The 27,436-nt window shown below is 48.0% G+C and overlaps 1 protein-coding gene across 2 annotated transcripts in view; it reads right to left on the minus strand.

The window, feature by feature from the left end:
* Positions 1 to 458: 458 nt before the first annotated feature.
* Positions 459 to 27,436, minus strand: part of RTN4R (reticulon 4 receptor) — an 80,206-nt gene continuing 53,228 nt past the window's right edge. For both annotated transcript variants that reach the window (XM_075769536.1, XM_075769538.1), the window contains exon 2: positions 459 to 2,503. In XM_075769536.1, coding sequence (XP_075625651.1) covers positions 1,074 to 2,503 — 1,430 coding nt within the window. In that variant the 3' untranslated portion in view covers positions 459 to 1,073. The remainder of the gene's footprint in view (positions 2,504 to 27,436) is intronic.

The raw sequence follows: 27,436 nt of genomic DNA on the forward strand, positions 1-27,436 counted from the left end.
TAAATCCAAGCCTGAGTGCTGATTCACTCTGGAACTACCTTCTGGTTCATTAATCACAGAGCTGAGCCTAGTTATCTGTGCCTATTAAAAGAAAAATGACCCTGCCTGACTTCTTGGGACTGCTTACTAACGTTCCTCTACCTGCAACCTGGAGTCCTCCGCTCCGATGGGCTGGGCTAATATTTCCTGCTATTCTGAGCATCCTGAAATATGAATGATGTTGGGCAAATGCGTAGAACAGTTTGAAGGGAAACAGGAGCATTAGCAGAGCATGTCTCATGCAAGGAAACCCTTTGTTGGCACCAGTTAAGGATTGCATAACCATGTCGAGTATGTCTTATTTATTACTGCCGTGCTAAATGCTCAACCTGCCTTCAGATCACGGATTACTCAACATCCTTTTAATTTTTCAGCTTTTTAGCTGGTTAGCGTACTTCACCCCTTGCAGATGACAACCATTTAGGAAAAAGAAATCTTTATTTTATATTTTTTTGTATACTTGTACACAAGTAAAATAAAATGCATATCTATATATACTGCAATCTTGTGAAGGAAAAGGTAGCATTCTTTAACAAATGCTGCCCGTAAACATGGTGTGATGGAATGAATACGGAAAAACTGCAATATTCATAAACATAGGATTAAAACAGCATCAAATTCATTACCTCTGCAAATGGGAACCTGCAATATTGTTCAGTGTGATGTCAAGTTACAAACAGATTTTAGACATTCTTTTCGGAGCATTTCTTACACTTTTTTTTTTCTTTTTTCTGTAAATAAACCTTATTTCTTTACCATCTGCTGTAGCAAAAGCTGCTTTGTGGGCAAGTGCAGTTCCGAAGACCAAAGGTATAATTCACAGGTTTCAGGACAAATAAATTATGTACATCTTGGTGTTTGTCTTTTTTGTTTTGTTTTGTTTTGTTTTTTTGTTTTTATAAAGGCATCCAGTTAACTTTTGTGTAACAAAGCTTTCTCAGGGTGGATGGTAGTTTTGCTTTTGTTTGCAACATTTATGGAGGTCAGCAAAAGTCTAGTATTAAAGTGTCATCAACCCAGGAAAAGAGTTAATTTTAGCAGAATAACAGTAAGCTCCACACCAAGGGGGGGATCAAAAGGCTTAGGCTGAGCTGTAACGTGGAGCTGTTTCCTTGCTGGGTGAGGCGGCACTGGGCCTTTGATTTGTTCTTTTTGGAGCAGCCCTGCCTCTTTTTGGTTGGGACTGTGGAAGGTTCAATAGGCTCTAGAAATTCTGGTTTCAACTTGGTCAATGGAGGGTCTACAATGCTGGGGAAGGTCCCAAAGGGGGAATCATTTATCTGCTTGTTGCTGCCGTTTTTGGAAGGGTCCGTCTCAACGTACTTGGTTTTGGACATGTTCTCCTTATCCTTGAGAGGGTTGTTGGAGGATGGCCGGCTGCTGTGGGAGGAAGGACCTGCCTTGCCTTTAGCTTCATAAATAAAAGACTTATCTATTTCTGGCTGGCAGCACTTCGAGGAGCCATCGTGGGAACCAAGAGGTGGGACCCCGGTTGGCAGTTTACCAGATCTGGTCTTAGTGCTAAAAACGCTTGTTCGTATCTGGTTGAAGGAGTCGACACATCCTTCCAAGTCGGCGCTCTGCAGCCTTTTGAGGTCTCTCCCTGCCAAGCGGGGGGGAAGGTGGCACTCCAGCTCTGAAGATGATCCTTTAAACTGCTTAAACCAATTCCAGAGAGACCGAGCCTGGCAGTCACAGATCCACTGGTTGCCATTCAAGCGCAGGTACTGGAGGGACACCAGGGGAGCCATGGTTTCCCCCGTGAGGACGGTCAGGTTGTTGTTAAACAGATACAAGGTCATCACTTTCCCAAGGTCATGAAAAGACCGGCGGTGAACCAGACTGACCCTGTTCTGGTGCAGAAGCAGCCGGTCGAGGTTGATTAGCCCTCGAAAGACGTTCTCTGACAAGCTCTTGATTTTGTTACCATGCAAAAACAGGTAGGTGAGGTTTGCGAGATCTATGAAGGTGTCATCCAGCAGGTTCTGAAGATTATTATCCTGAAGGTAGAGATATTGCAAGGAGAACAACCCTCGAAAAAGCCCTGTAGAGAGTTCCAGGAGCCCACAGCGATCCAGGTGTAAGGTGTGGAGGTGAACAAGACCCCGGAAAGTGACAGGGTTGATAGATTTCAGGTTCGTGTTGTCGCTGAGATCTAACTCCTCCAGTTTGTTGAGCCCATAGAAGGCTCCAGGCTCAATGAGGCTGATGTTGTTGGAGTGGATCCAAAGAATTGTCATGTTGCGGCAGGAGGTGAAGCTGGTGGACCTCACAAGGGTTATCTTGTTGTTGTGCAAGAAGATGCGCTGGCTCTGGATGGGTATCTCAGTGGGGATTGCTGTCAGTCCTTGCTGCTGACAACTTATTGTAATCTTCGGCTCACTGTAGCATACACACGCCCCGGGGCAAGACTCCACTTCTGACTGGATGTTCAAGCAAAGCACCAAAATCAGCAGTTTGCTTCCTAAAGGATGACAAAAATAGTATGCAAATTAGCCAGGGTCATGGGAGAGCGCTTTTCTTTGCAACTAAGAGATGAGCCTGAAAATCACCCTTCTAAGTGCGTTGCCACTAACCACAAACAACATGTGCCAGGGGAGCCAAACGATTAAAATGCAGAATTAAAAATGCTCTACCACACAACACAATAGCTAAAATCAATATACCCTTGTAGTGACAAAGTCTGAGAAACTCCTCAGCCGTTCACACTTGGGAGGCCTCTGACTGTGGTGTTGAAAGAGAATTATTGTCATCGTGTATTTGCATCGTGGGTCCTGGATGCACATCTAACATCAGCCCTGTTCCAAAGAGCTTACCTCTGAGCAAAGGGGATGTCTTCTGGGGGACCATTTTTCTCTGCCATGGGCACATTTAGATGGGAAAGCATCTGCCCAGCTGTGGCTGATGCCTGCAGCCACGGGGTTGTACTAGGCAGCTCTGCGTCCCATTCCAGCAGTGCCACCAGCTCCTTGCTTTTCAGGATCATTGAACAACTCTCCAAAACAAGCAGGTGTGCCCAGATTGCTCTCAAAATGTAAGATGGAAATGTGGGTTTTGTGAATTTCCATCAACAATTTTGGACTGATCTGGTCTGCCTGTAAGAAATAACTGTGAGAGATTCCCAGAAAAACTTACAGTTCAGACCTGCCTGTATAGGTCTCAGGGCCAAAAGCATCCTTTCGTTCTCTTGGTCAAACCTTTACGCCACATATTCTTGCTTCCCTTCCTCTATCCCCTTTTTTTTCCTTTGAATCTGTGCAGCCATCGAGGAACAGGAGAAACCAGCACATTTTTGCACAGAGGCCAGTGTTGTTTCTGGAGGAAATCACGTGCAATGCTTGATTCAGGGATTCCTCAAAGTTTGCAAGGCAGAAGTAGATTTAATGTATTCCAAGCATGCAGGCAGCCCACCAGGGTTGCTCCTGAGAGGAACATTTTTTCATGGTGATGACCACTCATTTCCCCAGGAGCTGGGCTGCAGAGGAATCACAAGGAAGCATTTTGGTTTACCAAATTCACCAGCCCCAGCTGGGATGCTGGACAGGGGCTGGAGGATGGGCAGCGATGGGCAGAGGCTGTGCAGCCATCATCATCTTCTGAAAGGGGACCTGGGGGGGAAGGTCAGCGTGAACCTCCGGCTGAGTGACCTGCAGAGAGACCTGCTGTTTCCTACCCATGGTGGGGAAGGCGGGGAAGAGAGGCAGTTTCAGCAGTGCTTTACCAGCAATTAGCAGCAAGCAATTAGATTGCTTCCTCTAAACCGCATACGGGAGATAAAATGAATGGGCAGGAACTGTATCAGTGGGAGGCTCCGTTTGTGAAATAGCACGTGCAAGCAGGGACACGTGTGTCTCCTTCCCAGCTCATCACAGCACCTCTGGCAAAAAGACACATTCCTCCCCATCGCTGGGGATCTCCAGCCCGGGGACAAACAGCAGCTTTCCCTCTTCGCTGTTGTGGGAGGATTTTTTTCTTCCTTGAAAGACTGAATGTTGATGCCTCATTACACCTTAAGGTAAAATAGCAAAGTTCAAAAAGTCAGGTAGAAAAGGACAATGATGCAGAACAGGAGAAACTGGGGAGACTGGAGAGAGCCTGGTCGCATCCAGCCAAGCGTGCACGGTGAAGCACGCTGGCTCCCACGGGGCCAAATCCTGGAGACAGCGGCTGCATCTCACAGAAAAGCCTGAAAGGCGAATGCATTGCTAACGAAATCACACCATCTCTGCATCGAAGTAGCAACTTCAAACTCCAACAAGAAAGGATTAAATCATACGGAAATCTCACCAAACTGTTCACTGAAGCAATAACAAACGTATTGGAGAAGCCAAGGCGGGAAAGTCACTTTTCTGCAATAACAGGCTGGAATCCCAGGCCTGAGTTTCAGTCCAGTCAAAATAATTCACCATGTGCAGCTAATAAATCTGTGCTGATCCAACAGTCCAATATAGGTGGGAGACTCCTATATATCATAGTTCACATAGGAGAAAAAAATAACAGCTCAGGATGCAGAGATAATTTGAGCCTGATATTATTAGCTGCTCAGCATCCCTGGAAGGCGGTGTGTTGAGTACAGTATTATGACACATTCTGGCTGGCTTGTCATGTTTTGACATATCACGTCCCATTGTATGGAGGCAAAGTAAGACGAGACAACTGAAATCTCCTGCTGGAGACATGTCACACCAAGAGGAGCCTCCTGGGAAATTAAAACAGTGCTGGCAACTCTCTGACCAGCACAATTCCTTCTCCAGCTGATAATGAAAACCTGTGGCCAGAGAAATAGGACTTTCTGGAGCCTCTTTCTTCAGTTTCATGATTCAGACGATGGGGTCCGGGGTGGCACTGGAGCAATGGGATTCACCTTGCTACACAACACCACCCGCTCCAGCAAAACAGCTCTCAGACTGCAGACAGGGGTGCAGGCTCCACAGCTCTTCCCAGCTGCTCCTCCCTGCCTTGGCAATACCGCAGGGGCTACAGCCTACTCAGGGAAAATCCAACCACAACCAGATGCATCCCACACGCCTTATAAATATGTGACACGCTCACAGCGGAGTGAATGCAAAGGACCATTCCTATGGGAGAGGAATCACGATGACAACACTGCTCTTCCAGCCCCAGCCAGAGAAGGCAAGTGCATAATAAATATCTGTATACACAGGGAGAGAAAGAGAGAACATGGAGCAGCCAGCAGAGAACGAACAAGCCATGCATATGAATACCACCCTGCCCTGTGCTACCCCATCCTGACAGCCATGCTCCTGCACCCTCTGGGCCACTTGATTGCTTGTGCCCCGAGCGTGCACCACCAGCCCTTTGCTATGGACAGAGCTGTGGGGCTGGGCAGCAAGGTCCTGTCCCAGCTCCTGGGCGCGTGCAGAGCTGGAGGCACGCTACGGCTTCTCCCCAGCACAGAGAAGCAGAAGGGAAGGGGCAAATCCTGGTCCACTCTGAACCACGGCTTTTTCTTCTCCTGCTGACAATGCCTCTGAGGCTGCTGGGAGCTGTGAGTCAGTGGCACTGATAGCCAGCTGCCAGTGGAGCAGCATAGGGAAATTAATTACAGGCAGGGCTAGCCTGTGTGCTTTAATTAGGGACCTGGTGTTCATGAGCTGCTCAGATTAGCTCCTTCCACCGGAGACAGTTACTGTCAATCATCCCTCAAAGCCTTTTTCCAGTTAGTTTCCTGCCGTGCAGCTCAACCATGTCCTGAGTGATCCATGACAAAGCTCAGCACTCAGCAGTTGTCAGAAGGTCCTGGCCAGCACAGTGGGTGCAGTCTACAGCCAGCCTTGGGAAGTCAAGGTGACCCTTTCTTCCTGAGCCAGACCGGAGGGACCATGCCTTGGCCTTCCCCTGCTCCTCCAACGGGCTTCTCCATCATTGGTGTTCAACCAGTAACTGTGCCTGGTGCTCAGCATGTCCCAGACCACAGTGGTCACCAAGTACAATGAGCCATCCAGAACTTGCACCAGAATAGTTTCATCCATCCAATTCCAGGCCAATATTACCTTCTTTTTTCTGACCAAGTGACCACTTTAGGACAGGGGTGAGCACAAGGCAGGGGCCTGGGACAGGAAGGTTGCTAAGACCTGGCATCAAGCGATGTTAATGCAGCCACACAGTTTTAGGATGGTTTGAAGCACAGCAGAGCTTGTTCCTTTCTGCCTGGAATTACCATATTTTCAGGTAATCTCCTACTCCAGCCCAAGCCCTGCAAGACCAAGACAGGCCAACAGTATCACTGCCCTGTGCCCCCAGGCTGGAGCCCAGCAGTTGGAAGAAGGCACCTGTTCTGGGGCCCAATGTCATGACGCAAAGTGCAGACCCAAGCCCCTTTATGCTGAGCTGAGCACTGCAGCATGGTGAGGAGCATTGAGCTGAGCACCACAGCGTGGTGTGGAGCATTGGGCAGCTCGGTGCTGCCCTGAGCAGAAAGGTCAAAGCTCTGGTTGAGCGCAGATGACAAGAATCCAGATGACCTGGGCAGAAAGAGCCCAGCTACTCCACAGTCTGGCTGGCACTGGCAAACGCCATCGTTTGTTTTCCTGGAGTCCTGGGTTCATCTCTGGCTGTACGGTCCTTCCTTTTCCAGGAAAAACACGCCCTGCGCTTAGGCCAGAAGTACAGGAGATATTCACTGGTGTCACAGGGAGGAGGGAGGTCAGAAGTCCACTGTGTGCCCGTTCCCAGAAATACATGCCAAGCCCAGCTCCCAATGGGGAACTACAGCATCCTTCCCTTGACCTGCCAAATAAATCCATCCTGCGTACACAGCGTGCTCCCACCACCGCTGACGCTGGAGCCTCCACCACCTGCAGGACTCAACCTTAGTGCCCATCCCTGAGAAAAAGGTCTTGGCGTGACATCCATTCCCTCTTCTCTTAGACAAAAGCCATTCCTACCCCTTCCAGAACGTGATTAAAACTTAGCTGGATAGTTCCAGTCAAAAGCAAAAGATGACAGAAAATCCAGTACCTGGAACCTTCAGTCCCTCCAAGACTTTGGCTTTGAGTTTAGCACTTGTTCCTCCAGAGCTTTCTTAAAAGCCAGAAACCTCCTTCAGTCAAACTGCCGCACTTCCCCTTTGCCATCTCAGAAGTGTTATGACTCATGGAACTGGGAAGCAATTAAAGTGGGTCCATTATCTGTCTTTCCGCTAGTCCCCTGTGCGATCGCATTGTCAAACATGGCAATTAGAAAGAAAAGGCTCCCGGGGCCTCTAATAGATGCTTTGCAAACTTTTTAAGAGGCCAAAGCAAAATGCAATTTTCTGTAGTTTGCAGAGCCGTGGCCTTTCTCTGCCGCTCTGCACTTGTCTCTATTGATTTGGAGATATTATAATGCGGCTTTCCTACAGTGGAGGGTCAATAATCATTTGAATTCTCTCCTGGTTGGACATAAAGGGAGTACTTTACAACACAAAGCCTTTTGCTGATGCACACGGCATTTTGCCTTTGTTTATAGGGAGACACTATAGCTGCCTAATTCCCTGTTCTGAACGGATGTTGTTTGAAATTCTGCTCATGGCTTTGAAAGACAGTCTGCAAAGCAGCTTCAGTGTCTCCTGCTTTGTCCTGTGGCCAACAGTGTGTCTGTGCGTGTGAGTGCATGTGTGCCAAAAGGGAGAGGGCAACACTTTTATGCATTTCCAGTCAAAGGTGAATTGAGAGGTGAATGAGGAAGGAGGATTGGTTTGGACTGGTCTCATGCCAGGCTGGAGTTTCCCTCCCTTCTGCTGCCTCCTCCTTCCCTCTGCTGCGGAGAGGAAGGACGGTTCACGATGGTGCAGCTGGAGTGGCTTTAGGGTGAGAAGGAGAGGAGAGGAGTGATGCTCTGCCACCACACAAGCACCTGGGAGAAGCAACCAGTGTTACAGCTCTGGGAACTGCGGACCAACCCGGGGTGGGTGCGAACAGAGCAGGTCTCAGCACACATGCCCGCTGCCGTGCAGCATCCCCAGGCAGCCGCCTGGCAGCCAGCTGCAGCAGAAAATTTTGGGGCTTCTGCAGGTCCTGTGGCATATCTGCAGCTCTGTGGGGATGTTGGGGTGTCAAGCACCCCTCTCAATGGGGTGACTGGAGCAAGCTGACCGCAGCTCTGTGTCTGCTCCAGGGCACTGAATTTGTCCCCAGGCTCGGCTGACCAGGTCAGGTCCATCTCCAAGGGCTGGAGCTCAGAGTCCCAGCTCACACCAAAACACCTACGCCTTGTTCCAGCGCTGAATCCCAGCTGCCTAAAAATAGACGACGAATTCCCTTTTAGACACTCTTGAGGGCCTGAGACGCCAACAGGAACACCAGCAGATTTGACACAGCTCCTGTAGGAGACCTGTGCTCTTCCAGCAGCTGGAGCTGCGTGTGATATAAACGGCAGCAGGCAGCAATGTTTAGGCACCTGAACCCCACCCCTAACTTCTATAGGTACAGTCCCTGATCCCACATGCTCTGGGACTGCATCCACATCCATTACCTTTGGGACTGTGGTGCTTTTCACTCCCTTTGGCAGTACAGCCTCAGTCCTGCTCTTTGGTATATCCAGCTGCTACCCTGAATGAGACAGGATTTCAACAGAAAAAATACCATATGCGGTCAGAAATGAAAGGTCATTTCCGTAATGCATCCAGGCAGGGGATGGAGGCAATAGATGTGCCATTTCCTAACTTCTAGGTGTTCATCTTTTCCACCTAAATCATACTCCCTTAATGTGATTTTTGGACTTAATATCGCAGGGATATTTTTAAGGGAAGAAGGTAAAAGCGAGTTATATCATGTGCAATTCTTAGAATCCATCCTCAGAAATCTCCAGAGGGGTTTGAATGCTGATTTTTCAGCACCGCTTAGGGCTGAGCTACATGACTCATTACGTGAGCTGAGTGCAGCACAAACCTTAACCAGGGCAGCTCCATCCGTTCACAGGCATGTGCCAAAGCAACTCCTGGACACCTGACGGTGCTCCCCATCCCTGCCAGGGGCTCTCCAAAGCTCCCAGCATTTTGGCAGCAGCCTCAGTTTAGCCTAACAACATTTGGGCAAGGTTATTATACTTTTGGTGGTTTGCCAGCATTTCCCTCAGCAACATCAGGGAGAGAAAGGAAAAGGTGATAGTTAACAGTTTATATTTCAGCCAATTTGAATACGAATTTGATGAGGAGCTGAAAAAAAAAAGTCTTTTCTCTAGCCAGAGGGTTTTCCTTCTGCTGAATTTCAAAGGCTTGCTGCAAGCCATGGAGGTGTGACAGAGTCTCAAAGAAAAGGTCATGAGAAACCTTCATAGTGGAAAATATCAAGGGATTTAAATGCAGGAGTCATTAGGTTGCTGTATAACAATAACACTAATATCAATTATTATAGTCTAGTAATGCTCTGTGAGGCCAGGAAATGAGAAAGAGAAAATCCCTCATTATAATACAAGAATGTGAGAAGAGCTGCATGGAGTCAGACAAGGGCCCATTTGGGCTGGTCTGACACAGTGGGCAGGAGCAGATGCGGATGGAAAGGCAGTACTAAATGGTGTGAGCACTGCCCCGGCATCCTCTCCAAGCCCCGGGCAAACAGTGGCCCAGGGCCTGCCTGAGGCAGAATTTCCCTGTCTCCTTAACAGACCGTGAAACCTTCTTTCCTCTCTCTCAGGTCCAAGCCCTAGGTCACTGTACAAATGCTGCTCCGGACATTTTTGCTGTACTTCTCTGCATCATTTCCAGGTCCTCCGCACCGTAGGGGTGGGAGGACAATACTTGGGATGCAACTACAGCATGGACGTATGCAGAGGTTTAGGTGCCCTGCTCTGTCCCTTACAGCTCCTTCGCTCTGCCTGCCATCGTTCAGCATCAAGCTGAGCTTTTCAGAGAGCCCTCCACAAAGTCCCCAAGATCACTTTGCAATAGCTCATTTAGAGCCCATCATTGTGTTTGTTTAGGTAAGGGTCTGGGCTGTTTGCCAGTGTACATTACTTTGTATTTATAAATGCTGAATTGCATCTGCCATCTAGTCTGTGGTTATGAATTTTACCGTGAAACCCCTTGCTGCAACAAATCATGTGCCCAAATATCCACTTTCCTTCAAGTAGAAATATTATCATAGTTCACAGTTGTGCCCAAATCTTAAAATGTAAGCTGACTGTAAGCAGTGACATCTTCCTGATCCAGCAGCCAAGCTCCAGCAGTAGTTCACGGAAATAAGGACTTGGTAAGCCCTACGTATCAACACATGTTAAAGATGTTCCTTAAAATGGTTTAAATAAAAAAGAGGAAAAATCTTTGCTTGCATCTTTGATATGAGATTATTCTCTTTGACACTAAAAAGTTGATCTAGTTATCATGGTTTCCTATGGATAGGCATAGGAAAATCCTATGGATATCCTAGGCCATGCTTCAATGAGTGCTCTTGCCAGCTCTGCTCTGCCACCTCACCTGGTGGGACTCAGTCTCTGCCAATTCCATCAGCAGAGGCAGAATTTTCAGCTGTTCTCGTGTAAGATAAATATGTGTGTTTTCCATCTGTCCTGCTTCCAACTATCTATTGCATATCTGGAAGGGAAAAGCTTATGACCTTAAAGTAAAAACAGGGAGAATTTCTGTGGATTTCTTACATGGGTTTATACCATTCAGTCCCGGGCCTGATACTGTTCAACCCTCGTCCTTGCCATGCAGATAGTGTGGGTCCCAGATGCTGCTGGCCCATCCAAACCCTCCCACTATTCCCTTTTTCCTCCTTTGAGGCGAGCTGGTTTCCCCACTGTACACAGAAGCGCGTCCCCTTTCCGAACGTGACCATGAATGGTTGCTTAACACTGGAATCACCGTGGCCACGTTCAGCTCTCCCGAAGACGTAATGCAAAGTCTTGGCGTTGCCTTGCTCCTGGCCTTCTCTAGTGTCCCCCCCACCAGCGTGACACCACAAAAGTCCCTGCACCAGAGCTTTCCCCAGGCCAGTCTCATCGTCAGCCTCTGTACTCAGCGGTGCACAGGGGGTTTGCAGGGATCTGGCTCTGAGCAGGTGAGTTTGACATGATAATGGTGCCAGTTAACAAATACGATAGCTGGAGGAGAGGCAAAAATCTCATGCAGACATCCAACGGAGAGGACAGTCTGTGACAAAGGCAGAGGTCCAAGACAAATATCTGATGTGGAAGTCGGATTGAGAGGCAAGAGGTCTGGGCAGAAAATGCCCGGTGCCTGCAACAAGCATGTGGAGCACCGGTGGCACCCTGGGGAAAAATGAGCGTGAAGGGGGGAAAAGGAAGAGGATGGGCAGGAAAGCTGTAGGCTTGCTGCAGGACAGCCAGCAGAACAAAGGTAGACAGACGTCCATGGCAGCCTGCAGGTACAAGGTGAAGTCTCCAAATCCACCTGTCGTGAATTCATCTTGGACAACCACTCTGAATAACTTGTCATCCTAATTCACTACAACGAGCTGCAATGGTGCACTTACTGCAAAGCTGAGCTTGGCCAGACTGAGCACAGTGAGCTGAAGTGGGCTCCTTCCTCACAACCTGGGAGAGATGTCACACCTGCATTCTTTCCAAGTCTCGGCCACCAATGGCCATGGTATTATCATAGCTATCCCTTTTGCAAAGTGTCATATGACTAAAATCCATACCCAGCCCAGCAAATCCTAGCAGATCCCAGGCTGTCTAAGCAGGCAGACCAAAAGAAGCTGTGACCGGTCCCCAGCACAGTGGGTGATGGCATCACAAGTGGTCACGATCCTCGTTTCCATCTTATCCAGATGGGATGCATCCAGCACACCCCATGAACAGGATGATCTATGATATTGCCACCAGTCAGTCCTCATACTGTGAAGAATGAAGTAAGAAAATATGCATTGTGAATGACAACTAGCTCCTACAGAAGTTAGTTTTGTCCGTGCCATATTTGTAAAAAATCAGGGAAAAACAGGTGTCAAAGGAAGTAAATTCTGGTTCCTGAGATGACTTAGATCTCCTGTGGAGCCCAAAGTATCTCAGGAATGCTTCAAAACATTATTACTAAGAAGCAGTTTCCTGCATACCCAGAGCTGGCACTGGTGAAAGCACTGTGTGCGAGTGACTCACGGAAAGGAGAGGTAAAGCTCCAGATGGCATTTACACCTGCTCTCCCCCAGCCATCTGGGACTGCACCCCACCTGGCAGCTGCAAATCCCACCCCCACATCTTCAGCACTGGAAGTGCCCCATTGCACTAGGCAGCATTTTTCTTGGTTTTCCACTAAAATGACACTTAGCTTTTGCTTACAGACCCAGCATCTGCAGATAATGTGGAGTGGAGGAATGAAGTCTAGGAAAGAACCTGGAAGGAAAAGTTGTTCCAGAAATTTCCCATGGCCTTCACCTTGCAGCTGAAGAAGCAGCTTGGGAGCTGACGCCCCAAGCAACACAAGTAGGATGGGGAGAGGGAGAGCGTTTCAATTTCAAGTTTAGACGCAACCACTTTTTCAAAGAACAGCTAGAAATGAAAACATGAGAGCAGACACGGGTGACTGAAGATCTTACTTGTCTACCCTGCTCACAACTCGTTGCTCTCCTTCCTGAGCCTGGATGATCAGAGCTCTCCACACCACCCCATGAGCTGTCACCTTGAACAGTGGCGTAGCAGAGCCATGCGATGAAATGTAAGGTCTGTGCCATGAAGCTGCCTTACAGGAAGCTCTGTGGGGCAGAGGCAGGACATTTCTCAGCACTCCCTGGACACCTGGCCCCTCCATCCGCACGGTGGGACAGAAGCCCAGTCTAGCCACGCTCCCCCCTCTGCCTCCTTTCCCCCGTCTCTCTTGGCATCCCTCCCAGCTCCCTGGCACGCATCCCCGCTACATTCACATGGCTCGTTCCTTCATTCCCAGATAAAAGCTGGGACTGATTTTTAATAAGTGTGCAAATTCAACTGCCGCTGTCTTTATCGGGTGTCGGCTTTGTCTCCTTTGCAGTTTCAGCATTAGACATGCTTGCCTGCCCTTCTGCAGCTCTCTCATCCACTCTCACCAGATAAGAAACACGGCACCCACAACTCTATAAACATATTTCTCTGAGATGTGCAGACTCTGCGTGGCCAAGCTAAACAAGAATACAATAGGATGCTAATGATACACCTTCCCGTTTGCGTGGAAATCGGGAAGGGAGCGACAGGGAAAGGATCCCAGCCTGCAGCCGAGACAGGGCTTGCGCCTCACCGAAGGTGCCTGGCTGAGCTGCCCACATCTCTTACAGCAGACATCTGCCCTGAGACCCCACAGTATACCACCAAGAATCTGCACCAGATTTCCATGCTGAAATCTCTCAGTTCCACTTCCAGCCTTTGGGTCTCATTACAGGAGATTACACATCTTCCTGCTTTTTAATCAAGGTGGATATAAACTCCCTATTCAGACTTCGGCTTCCCCCTCTTTATCCAGAGATCATGTTCATCCATTTCACCACTACAGGGCATTAAATGTTCATAATCACCTGTTACCCAATACGGCCCTTAAATCAATTTTAGAGTCGCTGCCCTCGAGCAGGCAGTCTCCCAGCCTGACGGAGTGGCCTTACATTCTGCGCTCGGAGATGGATGGCCGAGCATTTAGTTGTATTAAAATTCATGTTGTTTCACTGTTGCCAGTCTACCAAGCAATTGCAATTGCTCTGCATTAGAGACTTGCCTTCATCATTATTTATCAAGGAAAAATTTGAGTCCGCTGCAAACTTTGCGGGCAACTAATTTATATATATTTTCCAGATCATTCATGAAAATAGTGAAATACACCAGGGTGAAAGCTGAATCCTGCAAAGCTACCATGCAAGCAGCTTGTTCGGCAATGATCCTCCAAAAACAATCGCATTTTGAGAGCTTTTAGCTGCCTGTTTCTTAATCCATTTAATAACTGTCCATTGATTCAATAGAGAGTATATTTTCAACCAAGTAAATCAAGTGTCTGACATAAGTCTAAATATATTATGAAAATCCAACTGCACGAGCAGACACTGTGGGTTTTTTTCGTCCACTTCTAATACACCAGGACGTCAGTCCATGCCTGGGGCTTGTTGGTGTTGTGGCAATATGATTAATAAATAATAGTGACAGCAATGTCTTTAAAAGCAATATCAGAAAAAATTGACAACTCGACTGGGTTTAAGAATACTTTCTGGGAAATCTACCAGTTGAAATTAATGGTATTTCTATGCCTCTGATCTTTAGCTGTGTTAACATCTCCTCTTTCTCCCGCAGCACTGAGATCGAACCGAGCAGCCTCTCCTTACCTCCCGGGCTTTCCCCCTCGCTGCTTTAAGCCAGCGGTGGGCACTGGCCTTCCCTGCCTCTGGGACTCCCCTGGCTTTCTGATATTTATAAGGAATTAGAACTGGGACCTTGTCAGCTAATTTTGACAGTGTTTCCATGCACAGTTCTTAGGAAAAGGCTTGCACATCCATCCACGGCTGGGTTACTGTCACTCTCCATATGGATGGATCCACTCCTGATGGATGGTGTCACTTCAGCTGGGCATCCCTCTCCGGAGATGCTGCTCACAGCCTCCACAGGCAAGTTGCTTAAGCACTCAGGATCATTTCAGAGAAAATAAAAGATTTCCTTAGCAGTGACTCCCCGAGACTTGTTTTTCTCCAGGACCGGGTATACATGTCGCTCTACCACCGCCCTGTCAAACCAATAACCTTTCCTTACTCTTCCACAGTCTGTCATTGCTGTCCCACTGCTGGCCTCATCTGAGAAAGGGCTGTTGTAGCAACACATTTTGTTTCAGCCCCTGAAGCATATTACTTAATTAAAAGAACCAAACCATGAAGCTTATTGAAGGCAATCTTCATCCTATAGCCAGGACCTGCAAAACTCCACGGGGACACAGACCCTGCAGTTCAGTCACTCCATGCAGAGCGGTTTTAGTGCAGCAGGACTAATTTCCCCTAATACTAAGTGGCTATTAATATTTCATGATACTAAGTGAACTTTTTTTCTATTATTTCATTTGTCATCTTTATTTGTTTAATTCACCTCCTTCAGCACTGCAAGGGAGATCAAGGACCAACTGCTGATTTGGGGGAAATATGAATCATGTCATCAAAAGAATTAACTGAAGTGAAAAAAAGGAAGAAATTGGTCAAATTATGAATAGAAATTACATCAGAATCACAAAAATGCACCTGGGAAGCTCAATCCTGCAGGATACCCCTGAGGTCAAGAGCAAAGTGCCAAAATGGCACCTGATAGGAAGGCGAAGCAGAATTTACAAGCAGAATTATCTCATCTCTTACAGCCTGGAAAAAGCTCATCTCAGCATATTCACTGCTACTTTCTTCAGGATTTCTCACACTTGATGCAAGCCAAGGAAAGAGAAGAGTAAATCTTGTGGATTTGAAGACAGAAAAAAAAAAAAAAAGACTCCTCATTTTCCCCTGCTCTCTTTCCCCTGCCAAAGTGGAGGCAAACTCTCCTTTCTCTGGGGACGTAGCTTGTGCAAGGACAAGGAAAGCAAACCCCACCGCTTCCAGCGGGCACTATCCAGACAACACATTTCAAAAAAGTGTGCTTTGTGCCAGCCTTGGCATACAAACCTCATCAGTACTCTCACCTCCCAAAACCAAAACTCCACAAAAACTGCCCAGAAAACCACCTCAGCCCAGCAAACCCCCTCCAGCCTTGCGTGGGGAATCAGGCCAGGGATCTCACGCAGAGAAACCACGAAAACTTCAGAGTAAATCTAGGAATTTCAGATTGCCTTTTTCTTCTGGTGCCTCTGTCTCTGCCTTCCCTCCCCTAGGTATCTTTCCAGAGATGTAGCGTTAAGCAAACTCGGACAATCTCACCTTGATTACAGAAAGTCAGAAAAGCTCCTGCATTACTGCTTACATCCTCACAAAAACCTACTTGCACCCTGGATTTGGATGCTGCCGTTTCTGCTTCACCAACCTTGGGCTTGCCTTGCTATTTTCCTTCTAAGATGTTATTTGGGGTGACACCCTCTTCACCCCCACCTCTTGCTGAGAAAACAGTCCAAAACAGCTTCCCTTGTTGGACAGCTTGGTCAAACCAGCACCATGCAGTAGTACCATGTAACAAGCAGCAGCATCCTGACGCACCAAGCACCCAGAAAAGCACACAGAGCAATCAGGCTGGCAACAAAGGAAATTGTGGGCAAATTCCACACTGACTGATAAAATGTCACCTCGGGGAAGGGTGTCTTCCCAGTGCTTCGAGGACCAAGCCTGTGCTGTTTCCAAAGGGGGGCAATCTCTCCTTGGCTTTGCACCACTTTTATCCTGGTCTTTGCTGAGGTGTATATGCAGCGTCTCCTGCCTGCATCCCTCTCCTAGTCACCACCACAGAGTAGCCTTTCTTCTTCACACTGCCACAAACCTAAGTCTTCCTCTGCCCTGCGCAAAGCCTTGCGCTTCCCTTCGCTCACCGTTTTGTACTTCTGCAGGGTCTGGCTGTGGGGGAGGTCTGTGTCCTGCCCCAGAGCCGTCCGCGCTCCCCGTGCCTCCAGCCGTGTGTTCACGGCTGCTGGGTTCACGTAGGTCTTGCATCGATGAAATACCTTCTGGATCCTTATTCTTCCCAGGTGACAGCATCCTTTGCTGAAGTCACCATGTGTCCCACATCCTTAAGATAATGCTTTCTGAATCCCTAAATCCCCTTTATTATCAAAATATTCCGGCTCTTTTCCCAGCAGTCTAGAGGTCACCTTTTCCATTCCCAAAAGTATGATGTGACATTTGCTAATGTTAAAATCCAGCAGCTATTTCTTTCTCCTCTCCTCTGACTGAGTTTAAATCCTGCTGAAGGTGACGCATGCCTCTTAGCCCTTGTGTTAGTTGCCAGTGCCCAGAGGCTATTATCAAGGAACGGGCTAATCCCAGATTTGGAAGGTCCCTCTGGGGTTTCCTGTGATGGGGTAGGGGGTGGGGGTGTCTGATGACTGAGTTTGTTCAAAATCGCTGCCTGCATTGAAATCAAACAAGTTCAATGTCCTCCTGTTCATCTTCTCTTGATTCTGGCCAGTTCGCACAATGCAGCATCCCCTCATCTCCGGCTGGCTGGAGAGCAGCAAGGTGAGTGAAACAGCAACAGTGGCTGGTGCTGGGACATGGGTAGCTCTTACAGTGGAAAACCTCCCCTAAACCTGTCAGCACTGAAAATACAACTGCAACAGCACTTCTCAAACTCATCTTGGCTGCCTGCGAAGCCAATGGCACATGAACTTTCTTCCCACTTACCAGCGTGAGGGTGCACGCTTCTATCTCCAGGTGTCGATGGACCTCAGCATGCAGGGGTTTGCTTGGCCAACTGAGTATGGAGAGGCTTGCAGGTGTGCCTGTTGCTGTAAAACCATTTCACCAGTAAGCCCAATGTGGTGAGAAACCTGGTTGCTGTATCCCCCCAGTGCCTGACTTTGAGGCAGAGACCTGCACCTTCATCTCCAGTTGGCCGGGCAAGGCAGGCAGATGGGACAACACACGCTACAGCATCAACCCACTCCCTCCTGACGCGTTACGGGAAACAGCAATTCGTGCTTGAACTGGAGGGATAACTACAGCTGGCTGAAAGACCCCAGCTGAAGCTTAATGTTAACTGGTTGGTATATCGAGAGGAGGACGTATGCTGTGATAGGCCATTGGGACCACGATTAGACCCAGACTCATTAGGTGCTCTCATTAATAATCTAGATGAGAATGGGAGAAAATAGCAGGTTAATTAAATTTGCCCCTACTGAGCTGCAGAAGCTTTCAGCATTAGTGGGGATAGATGAATGACAGGGAGGGTTGTGGGAAAAAATGGCAGATTGATATAGGCTAGAAAAATGCAGCTACTTCTGGGGAAAATGATCAGCCTTCCAACTAATCAGTGTGAAGGGGAGAGGCTATAGATAAAAGAGCCATATCTGAGGAGCTGCCAGAGAGCTGCACGATGATGACTGATAATGAGTGAAGGGAAGGTGGTTTACTTGGGAGTGAATTTTTGCTCTCTGCTTGCATTGCCAAATGTTAGTTCTTGCCTGGGGCTCCTAGAGACTATCGGAAAGAATACAATTGTTATTATTGATCGCCGTTACAACAGCTCTTAGGTTCTGATGTTCTTGCTTAACCAAAACACCAAGAAACTTATGGAAGTGGCGAGAAAAAGAGCATTATCCACAGGTGAACTTGGAGGACCAGCTCTGTGCACAGGTTGAAATGTCTTAATTGTGTGTCCTAAGGGCTGCAGAGTCCTGGAAATATACAGGTGGAAGCCGTGTAGCACAGTAAATTTACTGAGCTGAAGGAGGAGCAACTGTCCTGCCATAGCAAGGCTCATCAACAAGCAGATATGAAAGGCCACAGGGGAAAACATGTTGTCCCTGCTCTCTGTTTCAAATCTGAACCTCAGAAAGGAGCTGTGCAATGGCAGGCTACCCCATGTAGTCAGGTTGGTACCCACATGAAGACAGAGCTGCAGAGAGCCAGTGAACCAAACACGCGCCAGGTCAACAGTAGGCAGCTTGTTTGCAAAGAGCTGGGAAAAGAATAAAACCAGAACGTTTTGGACAAAATAGTCCCAGCGCAATTTCTGCATTAGATGATTGGAACAGAGCATCTGGATGTAAAGCCATCGCTCAGACCAGCACCACAGGTCAATGTTATTGGGCCTCTTTTTTGACATCCTTATGCAAGGGAAGGGAAGGACATCTGGTGCTCCACAAAAATAAATTTTTCAGGAGGAAATGTTTGGAGAAAAAGTGACATCAAAATATCACCTTTTAGAGGTATAAATGCTCCCAGGCGATGGCAGATGATAACAGAAGTCCCCCCCTCTAGCTCTGTACCACACATGAGTCAGAACTTCACCGAAATCCGCCAACTTATACCAGCTGCAGTCTGAGTGGTTGGTGAAATAACAGCAATGAAAGTCAGGTCCTGTGACACACAAGAAATTTCTCTCCAGAGGGGAAGCAAATATAAGACAAAACTCCTTGAGAAAGAGGGAGACTAAGTGTACTTAAAACCATTTCTAAAGGGAGTAACTTCAAAAAAGAGGCAGAAGATATTCAAGGCAAATGTGGAAGTCTGACTACTTAAAACAGCTACTGAAGAACAGAGACAAGGCAACATGGTAATTTCTGGGAAAAAAAAAAAAAAGAAAGTTAAGGCTTGACAGTAGCATTAATGCACAAAACCAAAGCAATTTCTCTAATGCTGGCAAAATAATTTCTGCATGTCGAGAGGAGCAGACCCACAGCTTCCAGAACCACGGGAGCCCGCACGCCTTGAGGGGAGTTCAGCCATTCCTGATAATCACAACAATGTGAGGGAAGCCCATGGCTGAAAGACATTTACAAAAGACTGAGAAAAAACTCTAAATAAGAAAGAAAATTAAAAAGCACTTGCAATAAGGGACACGTAAGGTTTCTGCTAAGATGCCTGTAAACATTGGTGCATCTGAGACTTGCACGGCCTTGCAGAAATTAATAAATGGGTGATGTAGGGTACTGATTAAAAAAACCCCCTGTATATATAAATAAATGGCTGTCAGCTACAGACCACTCATTTGAATACAGATTGCATATCCACTGATCAGATCACATCCAGACACAAGCAGTTCAGCAGAGGAGACAAATGAAATACAAGAAGCATGAAATCAGCATTTTTAACTTATGAGCTAGTAATAAACTACCAAATCCAACAGAAAAAACCCTCAGGATAATAGGGATACACCAACAGGCTTCAGTTTAGTTCCGTGTTGGTGGATATGAAAGATACTGAGAACATGGGGTACTTTAAACATACTGAATTGGCTTTGATGGAGAGGAAGATCACACCCAGCCTTCCTCACCAGTGACGTATCCTCTAAAGGGGCACATCATCACCTCTGGCTCTTCTGCATTTGCTTCACCCACCCTTCTTGTAATAGGTCAGCTGGACCTCTGTAAATGTACCATCAATCACCCTGTCTCTGTGGACTATCTGAAATAACACACAAAGTTGAGGAAAGGAATCATAGCTTTGTCTAAGATCATTAAGAACATTTCAAATCATATTTGCATGAAATTTGAACTAATGAATGCACCGACATGAGATCAAGAAGGACCAGCCTTTAAGAGAAATGGTCTCAGCTGAACTTCAGATGAAGTCACTGACCCGTTATCTCCAAAAGAAAGTACAAATAGTTTGACATTTTAGAGTATAGCCTCTCCAGTGACTCCGACATTAGAAAAAGAAAACAACTTTAGACTACAAGAAGAGTTTGCATCAGCTGCAGAAATCCAGACTGACTGGAAACAACCAGGTCAGGTGCCATCCCAGTCACATTCACAGCACTGGTACGCCAGTCTGGACTCTGGAAGAACTGAGTGAGAGAAGGTGGCCAAGTACAACACTTTCCAAGCAAAAGCAGATGTTATGGACTGCCTAGCTAAGTAAAAATGAAGAAGTAAATTGAGATAGTCTTGCATATAAAGAGTACTATATATTTTTAGACACCTTTAACAACAGTGAGTTAATGGACAGAGCACGAGAGATCCTAGGAAAATGGAAAGACTATTTAAAAGGGTGGAAAGCAAAGCCCCTGTGTATAAATTGTGATGTTAACAACCAGGAATACGCCTCTTAAGACGATCAGCTGAAGCTCTCGTTACAGTGTCACCAGATGATGCTTTTCACACAGACTGGCCAGGCTCTGAAAACTGGTGAGCTCCCACAGCAAAGTGGTGGCCGTGCGTATCTGCCCAGGGAGAAGAGCCATTCCTCAGTAACTACTCAGGGCTGGTCCAAGGCACGTGTATCCCGGGAGCAGAGCTGTCAGATCCCACGTGCAGGCTAAAAATCATCAGTTTCTAGCAAAAGGCACCAGTGGCATCAATTCATGCTGATGATGTAGGAGCATCACAGCACAAGGAGAGGCTCCTTCATGAGTGCCCTATGTAACTTGAACATGTGTACCTGCCCCTCACTGGCAAATTCACAAGCTTAAAGCTATAGTTGTGCATCACTAAGCAGTATCTCAATGGTTGGTGGGAGACTCCAGAGGAAGGGGGGCAACTTTAGGCATCTGAACTCTCCAGATCATGACCACATCCAAGTGGATTCGAGAGGAACCGATAAGTACGCTGAAGGGCTGGATCAGTAACCTTAGCCGGAAGGACTGAGAAATGAAATATGTTGAGCATGGGTCTGCCATGACAAATACAACAAAAGCTTGCAAAGAATGAGGCAGGAGATGAACCTGAGACTGGGACAGAGAGCAGAAGAGAGAAGGTCTATTTCAGTCCGTGCTCAGAGGACTGCTTTTGTATTTGACATGACACATCTGGGAACTGAAAATCAGAAATGCTCCACTGAGGAAGGATGAGGAAAAAGGGCTCCCTCCCCTGCTGTGTGCTCAGGCAATAAGCTCATGCTGTCCTCTGCTTGCTCCCTCAGGATCCTTGCGCTGCTGGCTGCATCTGGACTCCGAAGGGAAACTGCAGAGCACCGTTCCCCCCACCCAAATTAGTACATCACTCGGGGGTGGCCGTTGAAAGCCGGGAAGCCAGACAGCATGGACCACGGGGCTTTCTGACTCAGTCTTGGCTCCTTAATCTCTCTTTCAACCCCTGATGGCAGAAGCACAGGCAGGCTTCACCCTCAAGCTACCATGAATTCAAAGTTGGATTTCATTCCTTGCTGGCCTGATTTTCAGAGGTATTCCAGCCCCACAGCTTCAGGTGGGTGCTAGTGGAATTTACAGAGGTGATGAAGCTCGTTTATGACAGGCTGCACTTGCAGTCAGAGCTGCAGGGGAGAGGAGCATCCTGCACGAGAACGCCTCAAATACCCCGCAGCAGCCTGGGTGCTGCAGCCCCGCATGTCACTGTGCCGTGGGAACATACCCTCCCTCACCCAGGACTGAAGAAAGTTATGAGATTCACTAACTTCAGGACTTTTCATGCTCACTGAATACCTAAGAGGCTCTAGGAATGCAGCACATGGATGCTACATCCCCTAAACAGTGAGGATAGCTGCTCTACTCTGTTATACAGCAGGATCGTATGGCTCAGCACACTGCAGGCGGGGGAGCTGGTGCTGGTAGAGTGACCAGGGCCAGAGAAATATCTTCAAGGTTAGGCACCAAATATGCCAGGCTTTGTGTTGAGAAATAATTAAGAAACGCTTGAGTGAAAAGATGTCAGGCCCCAGAGAGAGGGAGGTCATCAAGGGTTTGACATCCTTTTCTAAAAGACATCGTTTCCCAAAGAGCTGCCACACAACTGTGCACTACGGCTGCTACAGCAACCTCTGCCCCAAGCCGAACGCCAGTCCTTGCTCCACTTTCTGCACCCAAAACCACCCCAGCCTCACGCAGAAGCCAAAACTGCTCTCATCTGCAGGTAAAATATTTTGGGGGAGGGATGACATTTTATTACGACTCCCTTGACACTAACATTACAGACAAAACCAGAGGGAACTCTGAAATGCTTTTAAACTAGAAGAATTCAAAGGAGGAAGTCAAAATATTACTTGTGGTTTCCTTGACAGAATGTGACCCCGACGATGACTTCCTTGAGTGAGATTATAGAGCTGTCACTCACTGCCACCGCAAAACACGGAAATTAGCAGATCAGGCTGATGATGAATGTCTTGTCATGACGTTAAACGTAGACTGCTTTGATCCCATTGCCCCCCTCACTCGTACGGCTTAGGAAAGGCAAGCGGGGGGACACGAGGGGCAGGAGTCCCACCTGAGCCCCACGTCAAAGGGGCCACACATCTGTGTGGCCACTCATGTGCTGCAGATCTTGCTAACTTTCAGGATTTTATCACCTATCTTAAGATATTTAGCTAATTTTTTGAAATCCCAGCTTCTGGATTCAGGAGTTCACCACAGCTTGCTTTCTAATGCTATTTTTTTTTTTTTTTCTGGCAAAGACGATGAAAATGCTAACTCTTCTATCTCCCCAAACCTCAGAAAGAAGGAGGTGAATTAAATGTCCCAAAATGCGTGCTCTCTGAGAATTTCCTTTCCTCTTCAAAGCTGAGGTTTGTAGCTGCTGTTTGCAAACATGGTGGATGAGGAAAGGCTCAGCAACTGGCTCACAAATCACAGCACCCCCCCGAAGAGAGTGACACCTCTTTCTTGAGCAACAGGGTGCCATTTTCCATCATCTTCTGATTTTAGCTGTCCTCCCTGTGGCTCCAAGCAGCATAGTGTGGAAAGAGCTCGCGAAGGTCTGAAAACCAGCCGAAGCCCGAGTACACGCTGTCCTCAGACTGCAAAGCAGTTAGCAAAAGCGAGTTCGAAAAATGGGAGCAGAACGCACAGGGATCGTATTGAAGAGGATGGTTAGAAAGGACAGCGGGGAGGGAGGAAGACGCTGACAACCCACCAGCGCAGACTCTGCTCAAGGAAGCGCGGCACAGGCATTGCTTAGTCCGACCTGTGGGATTTGATTTAAAGGGCTGTGCCTTCTGGAGTCCAGATGACCAATAAGTGCTCGTCGCTTTTAAGAAAGCCCTTGTGCCTTGCAATAATTCACGGCTGATTGGCTACATTTCCTTAAAAGAGCTCATTTAGAGTTGATTTAAGCACTCCTGGGGAGGGCAGGCATGCAGGAGGGGGTGCGGTGATTTACGGACCTGGTGTCCGTGCAGAAGCAGCAGAGGCTGTCCTGCCTGCAGCAGCGATGCTGGGCACTGGCTGGAGGGTTACTGTGGAGAATGTGAGGGCCAGGGACCCCCCAGAAAGGGTCCTGGAGATGATCCATGGCAGCCATAAATCTTAACAAAATCCTGTTTCCCACTCTTTAAGGGCCAGCTCCGATGCAAGCATGGATTTGCTGTGTATCAGAGATCCCAGAGATTAGAAGATGTTTGCAGTTGCATTTCACTATTCTAATTTGGGGGAGGGGATCTGATCAGTCTGGGCTACAGACTCAGATACAATTCAGCTGAGAAAGTGCAGGTGTTTAGAAAGAGAATCATCATGCTCTGGACTCCATGGACTGTAAAGAGTGCAAAGATGACTTGCTTAGATGTAGACATTCAGGTTTGGTCAAATAAATGTCACTGCACAACCACGTCAGATGTACATACCCATATTGGGCTGATCCGTTGGTGTTTGGTTTTTTATTAAGTGGCATCTCCTGTAAGGGCCTTCAGTGAGAACTTACGTGAACCCTGAGCGTAGTAGGTTTTGCTTCGCTAGATGCCTTGCTGCTTTACAGACCCCGCTCTCTGATGTCTCCTGGCTCTGCAGATAGCTGCTCGGCTGTGGACAGCCTTGGAAGCAGAGGCAGGGGCTCAGTAATGTGTGTAGGCAAACCCCCGATTGCTTCCTCTGTTCCTGATGGTCGCACGGCATCTCTGCTGAGCATCATGCCCGTGACAGAGATGTCTGAGAATGACTGAGAGGTAAGTGCTCTCCAGGACTGTCCTGCTCTTCATTCTCACCCACAGCCTGTTGAGGAGCACAGTCATCCCCAGGAGCTGGCTGGCGGGTCCCTGCAAAGCTCTGTCTGCTGACAAGAAGTAGAAAAGCAGGAATAATCCAACAGAAAACAAACTTTTAACCACATATATCCTCGTTCTGTAAGTGTGCTGCCTCTCTTAAGCACTCTGGCTTATATTTCTATACATTGCTATCTGGAAGGACTGGAAAAGAAGAAGAATAGAGAATAGGAATAGCAAGGAAGAAAAACATCAGTTTAGAAATGAGCAGAACAGGGAGCTTTCTGCTGTGCTTCCCTCCCTGCGTCGAGTCCCCCTCTCCATCACCACCCTCCCAAATTGAGAGCAAGGCCAGCCAAGCAGCAAGTTACTCCACGCTTGCCCCAGCGAGGTGCAGAAGAGGACCAGTGCCTCTCTTGTGTTCATTGTTTCCAATCCAGGAGCCTTATCTCGGATTCCTCCCTGGATGAGGACTGGAGAGTTGTCATAACTGGGACTGGTTTCCATAGCAAACCCCGTGTTTTCAGATGGAGAGGCTCAGCCTGGCATTCACTAGCGCTGAAAAGAAAAGCATTTATTCCCCCATAAGCATGAAGGACAGGGAGAAGTCTAATGCCACGTGTGGTTTATATTTTATGAGCTTCTTCAAAGCAGAAATAGCCTGCTAGTGAGTGCCTGCTGGCAGCTTTTCTCTCTCTAACTCGATACATGAGTTGAAGCCTTTGCGATTCAGAGCTGAGCCTTGCTCCCTATTTATCGGTTTGTTGGTTTCACGCAGTATCTGAGGGTCAGCGGTGGGCCACGCTGTGCACAGAGGGAGGATATGCTGCTCTTGGTCCACGGGCATTGCCGAGAACCAGAGACAGAAACCAGCACAAGGGCAAAACTGACTTGACGGCACCGTGACCTCAACAGCAGGCATGGGAGGACGAGATAGAGGGCCAGCCAGTGGACATGAGATGGAGATGACCAAGAGTGCTGCGTCCAGTGCAGGCAGGAAAACAGAAAGCAAGGGCCAGGGACACATGGAATTAAAAGCCAGATTCTGGAAAGCACCTGGGCAGGGGTTGGATATTGCCAAGGCCAAAAAAGATGAGAGCCCATGGATTAAGAAGGGTGAGGCACCCTCACCATCAGAGCTATTCTCAGCCCTGCTCTGTACCACCATCCCTGATGGTAGTCATGCTCCATGCTCCCAGGGAAGCCAAGACTGGAACATCGATGCTTTACCATCTTAGAACAACCTTCAAAGTAGCACAGGGGCCACACTCACCCTCCAGCATCTCTGCTTCTCATGCAAAGCGGCTTGCACAGGCACGTGCCCATGTTTTGGGCTCTGACTGCACGGCTGCGTGGAAAATGGTGGAAAGGATACTTCCCACATCCAGCTCCCCATGCACGAGTCCCTGCAATACTGTGCTGGTTTTGGCTGGGATAGAGTTAATTTTCTTCATAGTAGCTAGTAAGGGGCTGTGTTTTGGATTTGTGCTGGAAACAGTGATACCACAGGGATGTTGTAGTTACTGCTGAGCAGTGCTTACACAGAGCCAAGGGCTGTTCTGCTCCTCACACCTCCCACCAGCGAGTGGGCTGGGGGTGCACAAGAGAGGAGACACAGCCAGGACAGCTGACCCCAATGACCAAAGGGATATCCTATACCATATGAGGTCATGCTCAGCACATAAGGGGCTGGGTGAAGAGGAAGGAAGAGGGAGGATGTTTGGAGTGATGGCGTTTGTCTTCCCAAGTCATCGTTACACATGACAGAGCCCTGCTTTCCTGGGGATGGCCGAACACCTGCCTGCCCATGGGAAGTGGGGAATGAATTCCTTGTCTTGCTTTGCTTGTGTGCACGGCTTTTGCTTTAGTTATTAAGCTGTCTTTATCTCAACCCAAGTGTTCCCTCACTTTTACCCTTCTGATTCTCTCCCCCATCCCGCTGTGGGGGGGATAAGCGAGCAGCTGCGTGGGGCTTCGTTACCAGCTGGGGTTAAACCACGACAGATACATAAGCACTAGAACAGCATACGGCATTTCTTAGAGCTAATCAGTGTTGTAGATCCATTGATTTGTGGTTCTGCTGTGTGAATCCAAATGGGTGAGTTATTTCATCTTTTTTCCACAGCCATCATGACTATAAACCACTTTAAAAATTAAACCTATGCTCCCAGAAGCCAGAGTTTTCAACAAAGAGATGGTGTTACAGAAGGCTGGGAGGGAAAACTTGTTTAGTCGACAAAGGAGAGTGAGAGATAGAGACTGCCAAGGCCATAAAGGGTTACAGAAAGCAGGAGAAATTATTTCTCCTCCTCTATGAGTAGGGATCACAGCTCACTCACACAAGCTGTGTACAGCCAGTCACCGTGGTGTCATCTGCAAGGCTTTGGGGACTGGGAAGAGCTAGAGGGTGAGGGGGGCATCTTTGCCTGCACAGGGGCCAGACCCCTGCTCCCAGGGGCACATAGGAATCAATCCATTTCTGGACTGGTCCTTGGCATGCTGGACTGAAGAGCACCCCAGGAGAAGAGGGATCACCCACCCAGCCCTGACCCAGAGCAGTGAGGGTGTTCGCCCATAGTGACAATCCTTCGGCAGAAGCTCTTCGGCAGGACTTGTGCAAATGTCCCTGTCCTCCGGAATGAGTTATCACGTCTATGCAGAGCAGACAGTGCAGACATTTATTCCTCCTCCAGATGGAGAGATCTGCATTTGCAGTGGACATTAAATTCGTAGCAAAGAAAAAAAGAAAAACCGTGCTGCAGACATAAACCTCCTTCACTCAGCCGGAGAGCACAGAGCGCTTGTGGGGCTGTAGAAGGGACATTGTCAGGCCCATAAGAGACAGGAGGGGACAAAGGGGTTGTCCCCGCAGTGGTCTCACTTTTCTCATAGCAACACTAAGGGGAGAAGAAGCATTTAGCTCTTCCTGCACCTGACATCCTTGTGCAGAAAATGCACCAAAGCATTTGTAAATGTGCTGGCAAGCATCGCCTCAAACCCCCCATTGCTTT

Source organism: Balearica regulorum, chromosome 17, assembly GCF_011004875.1.
Source record: "Balearica regulorum gibbericeps isolate bBalReg1 chromosome 17, bBalReg1.pri, whole genome shotgun sequence".
Lineage (NCBI taxonomy): Eukaryota > Metazoa > Chordata > Aves > Gruiformes > Gruidae > Balearica > Balearica regulorum.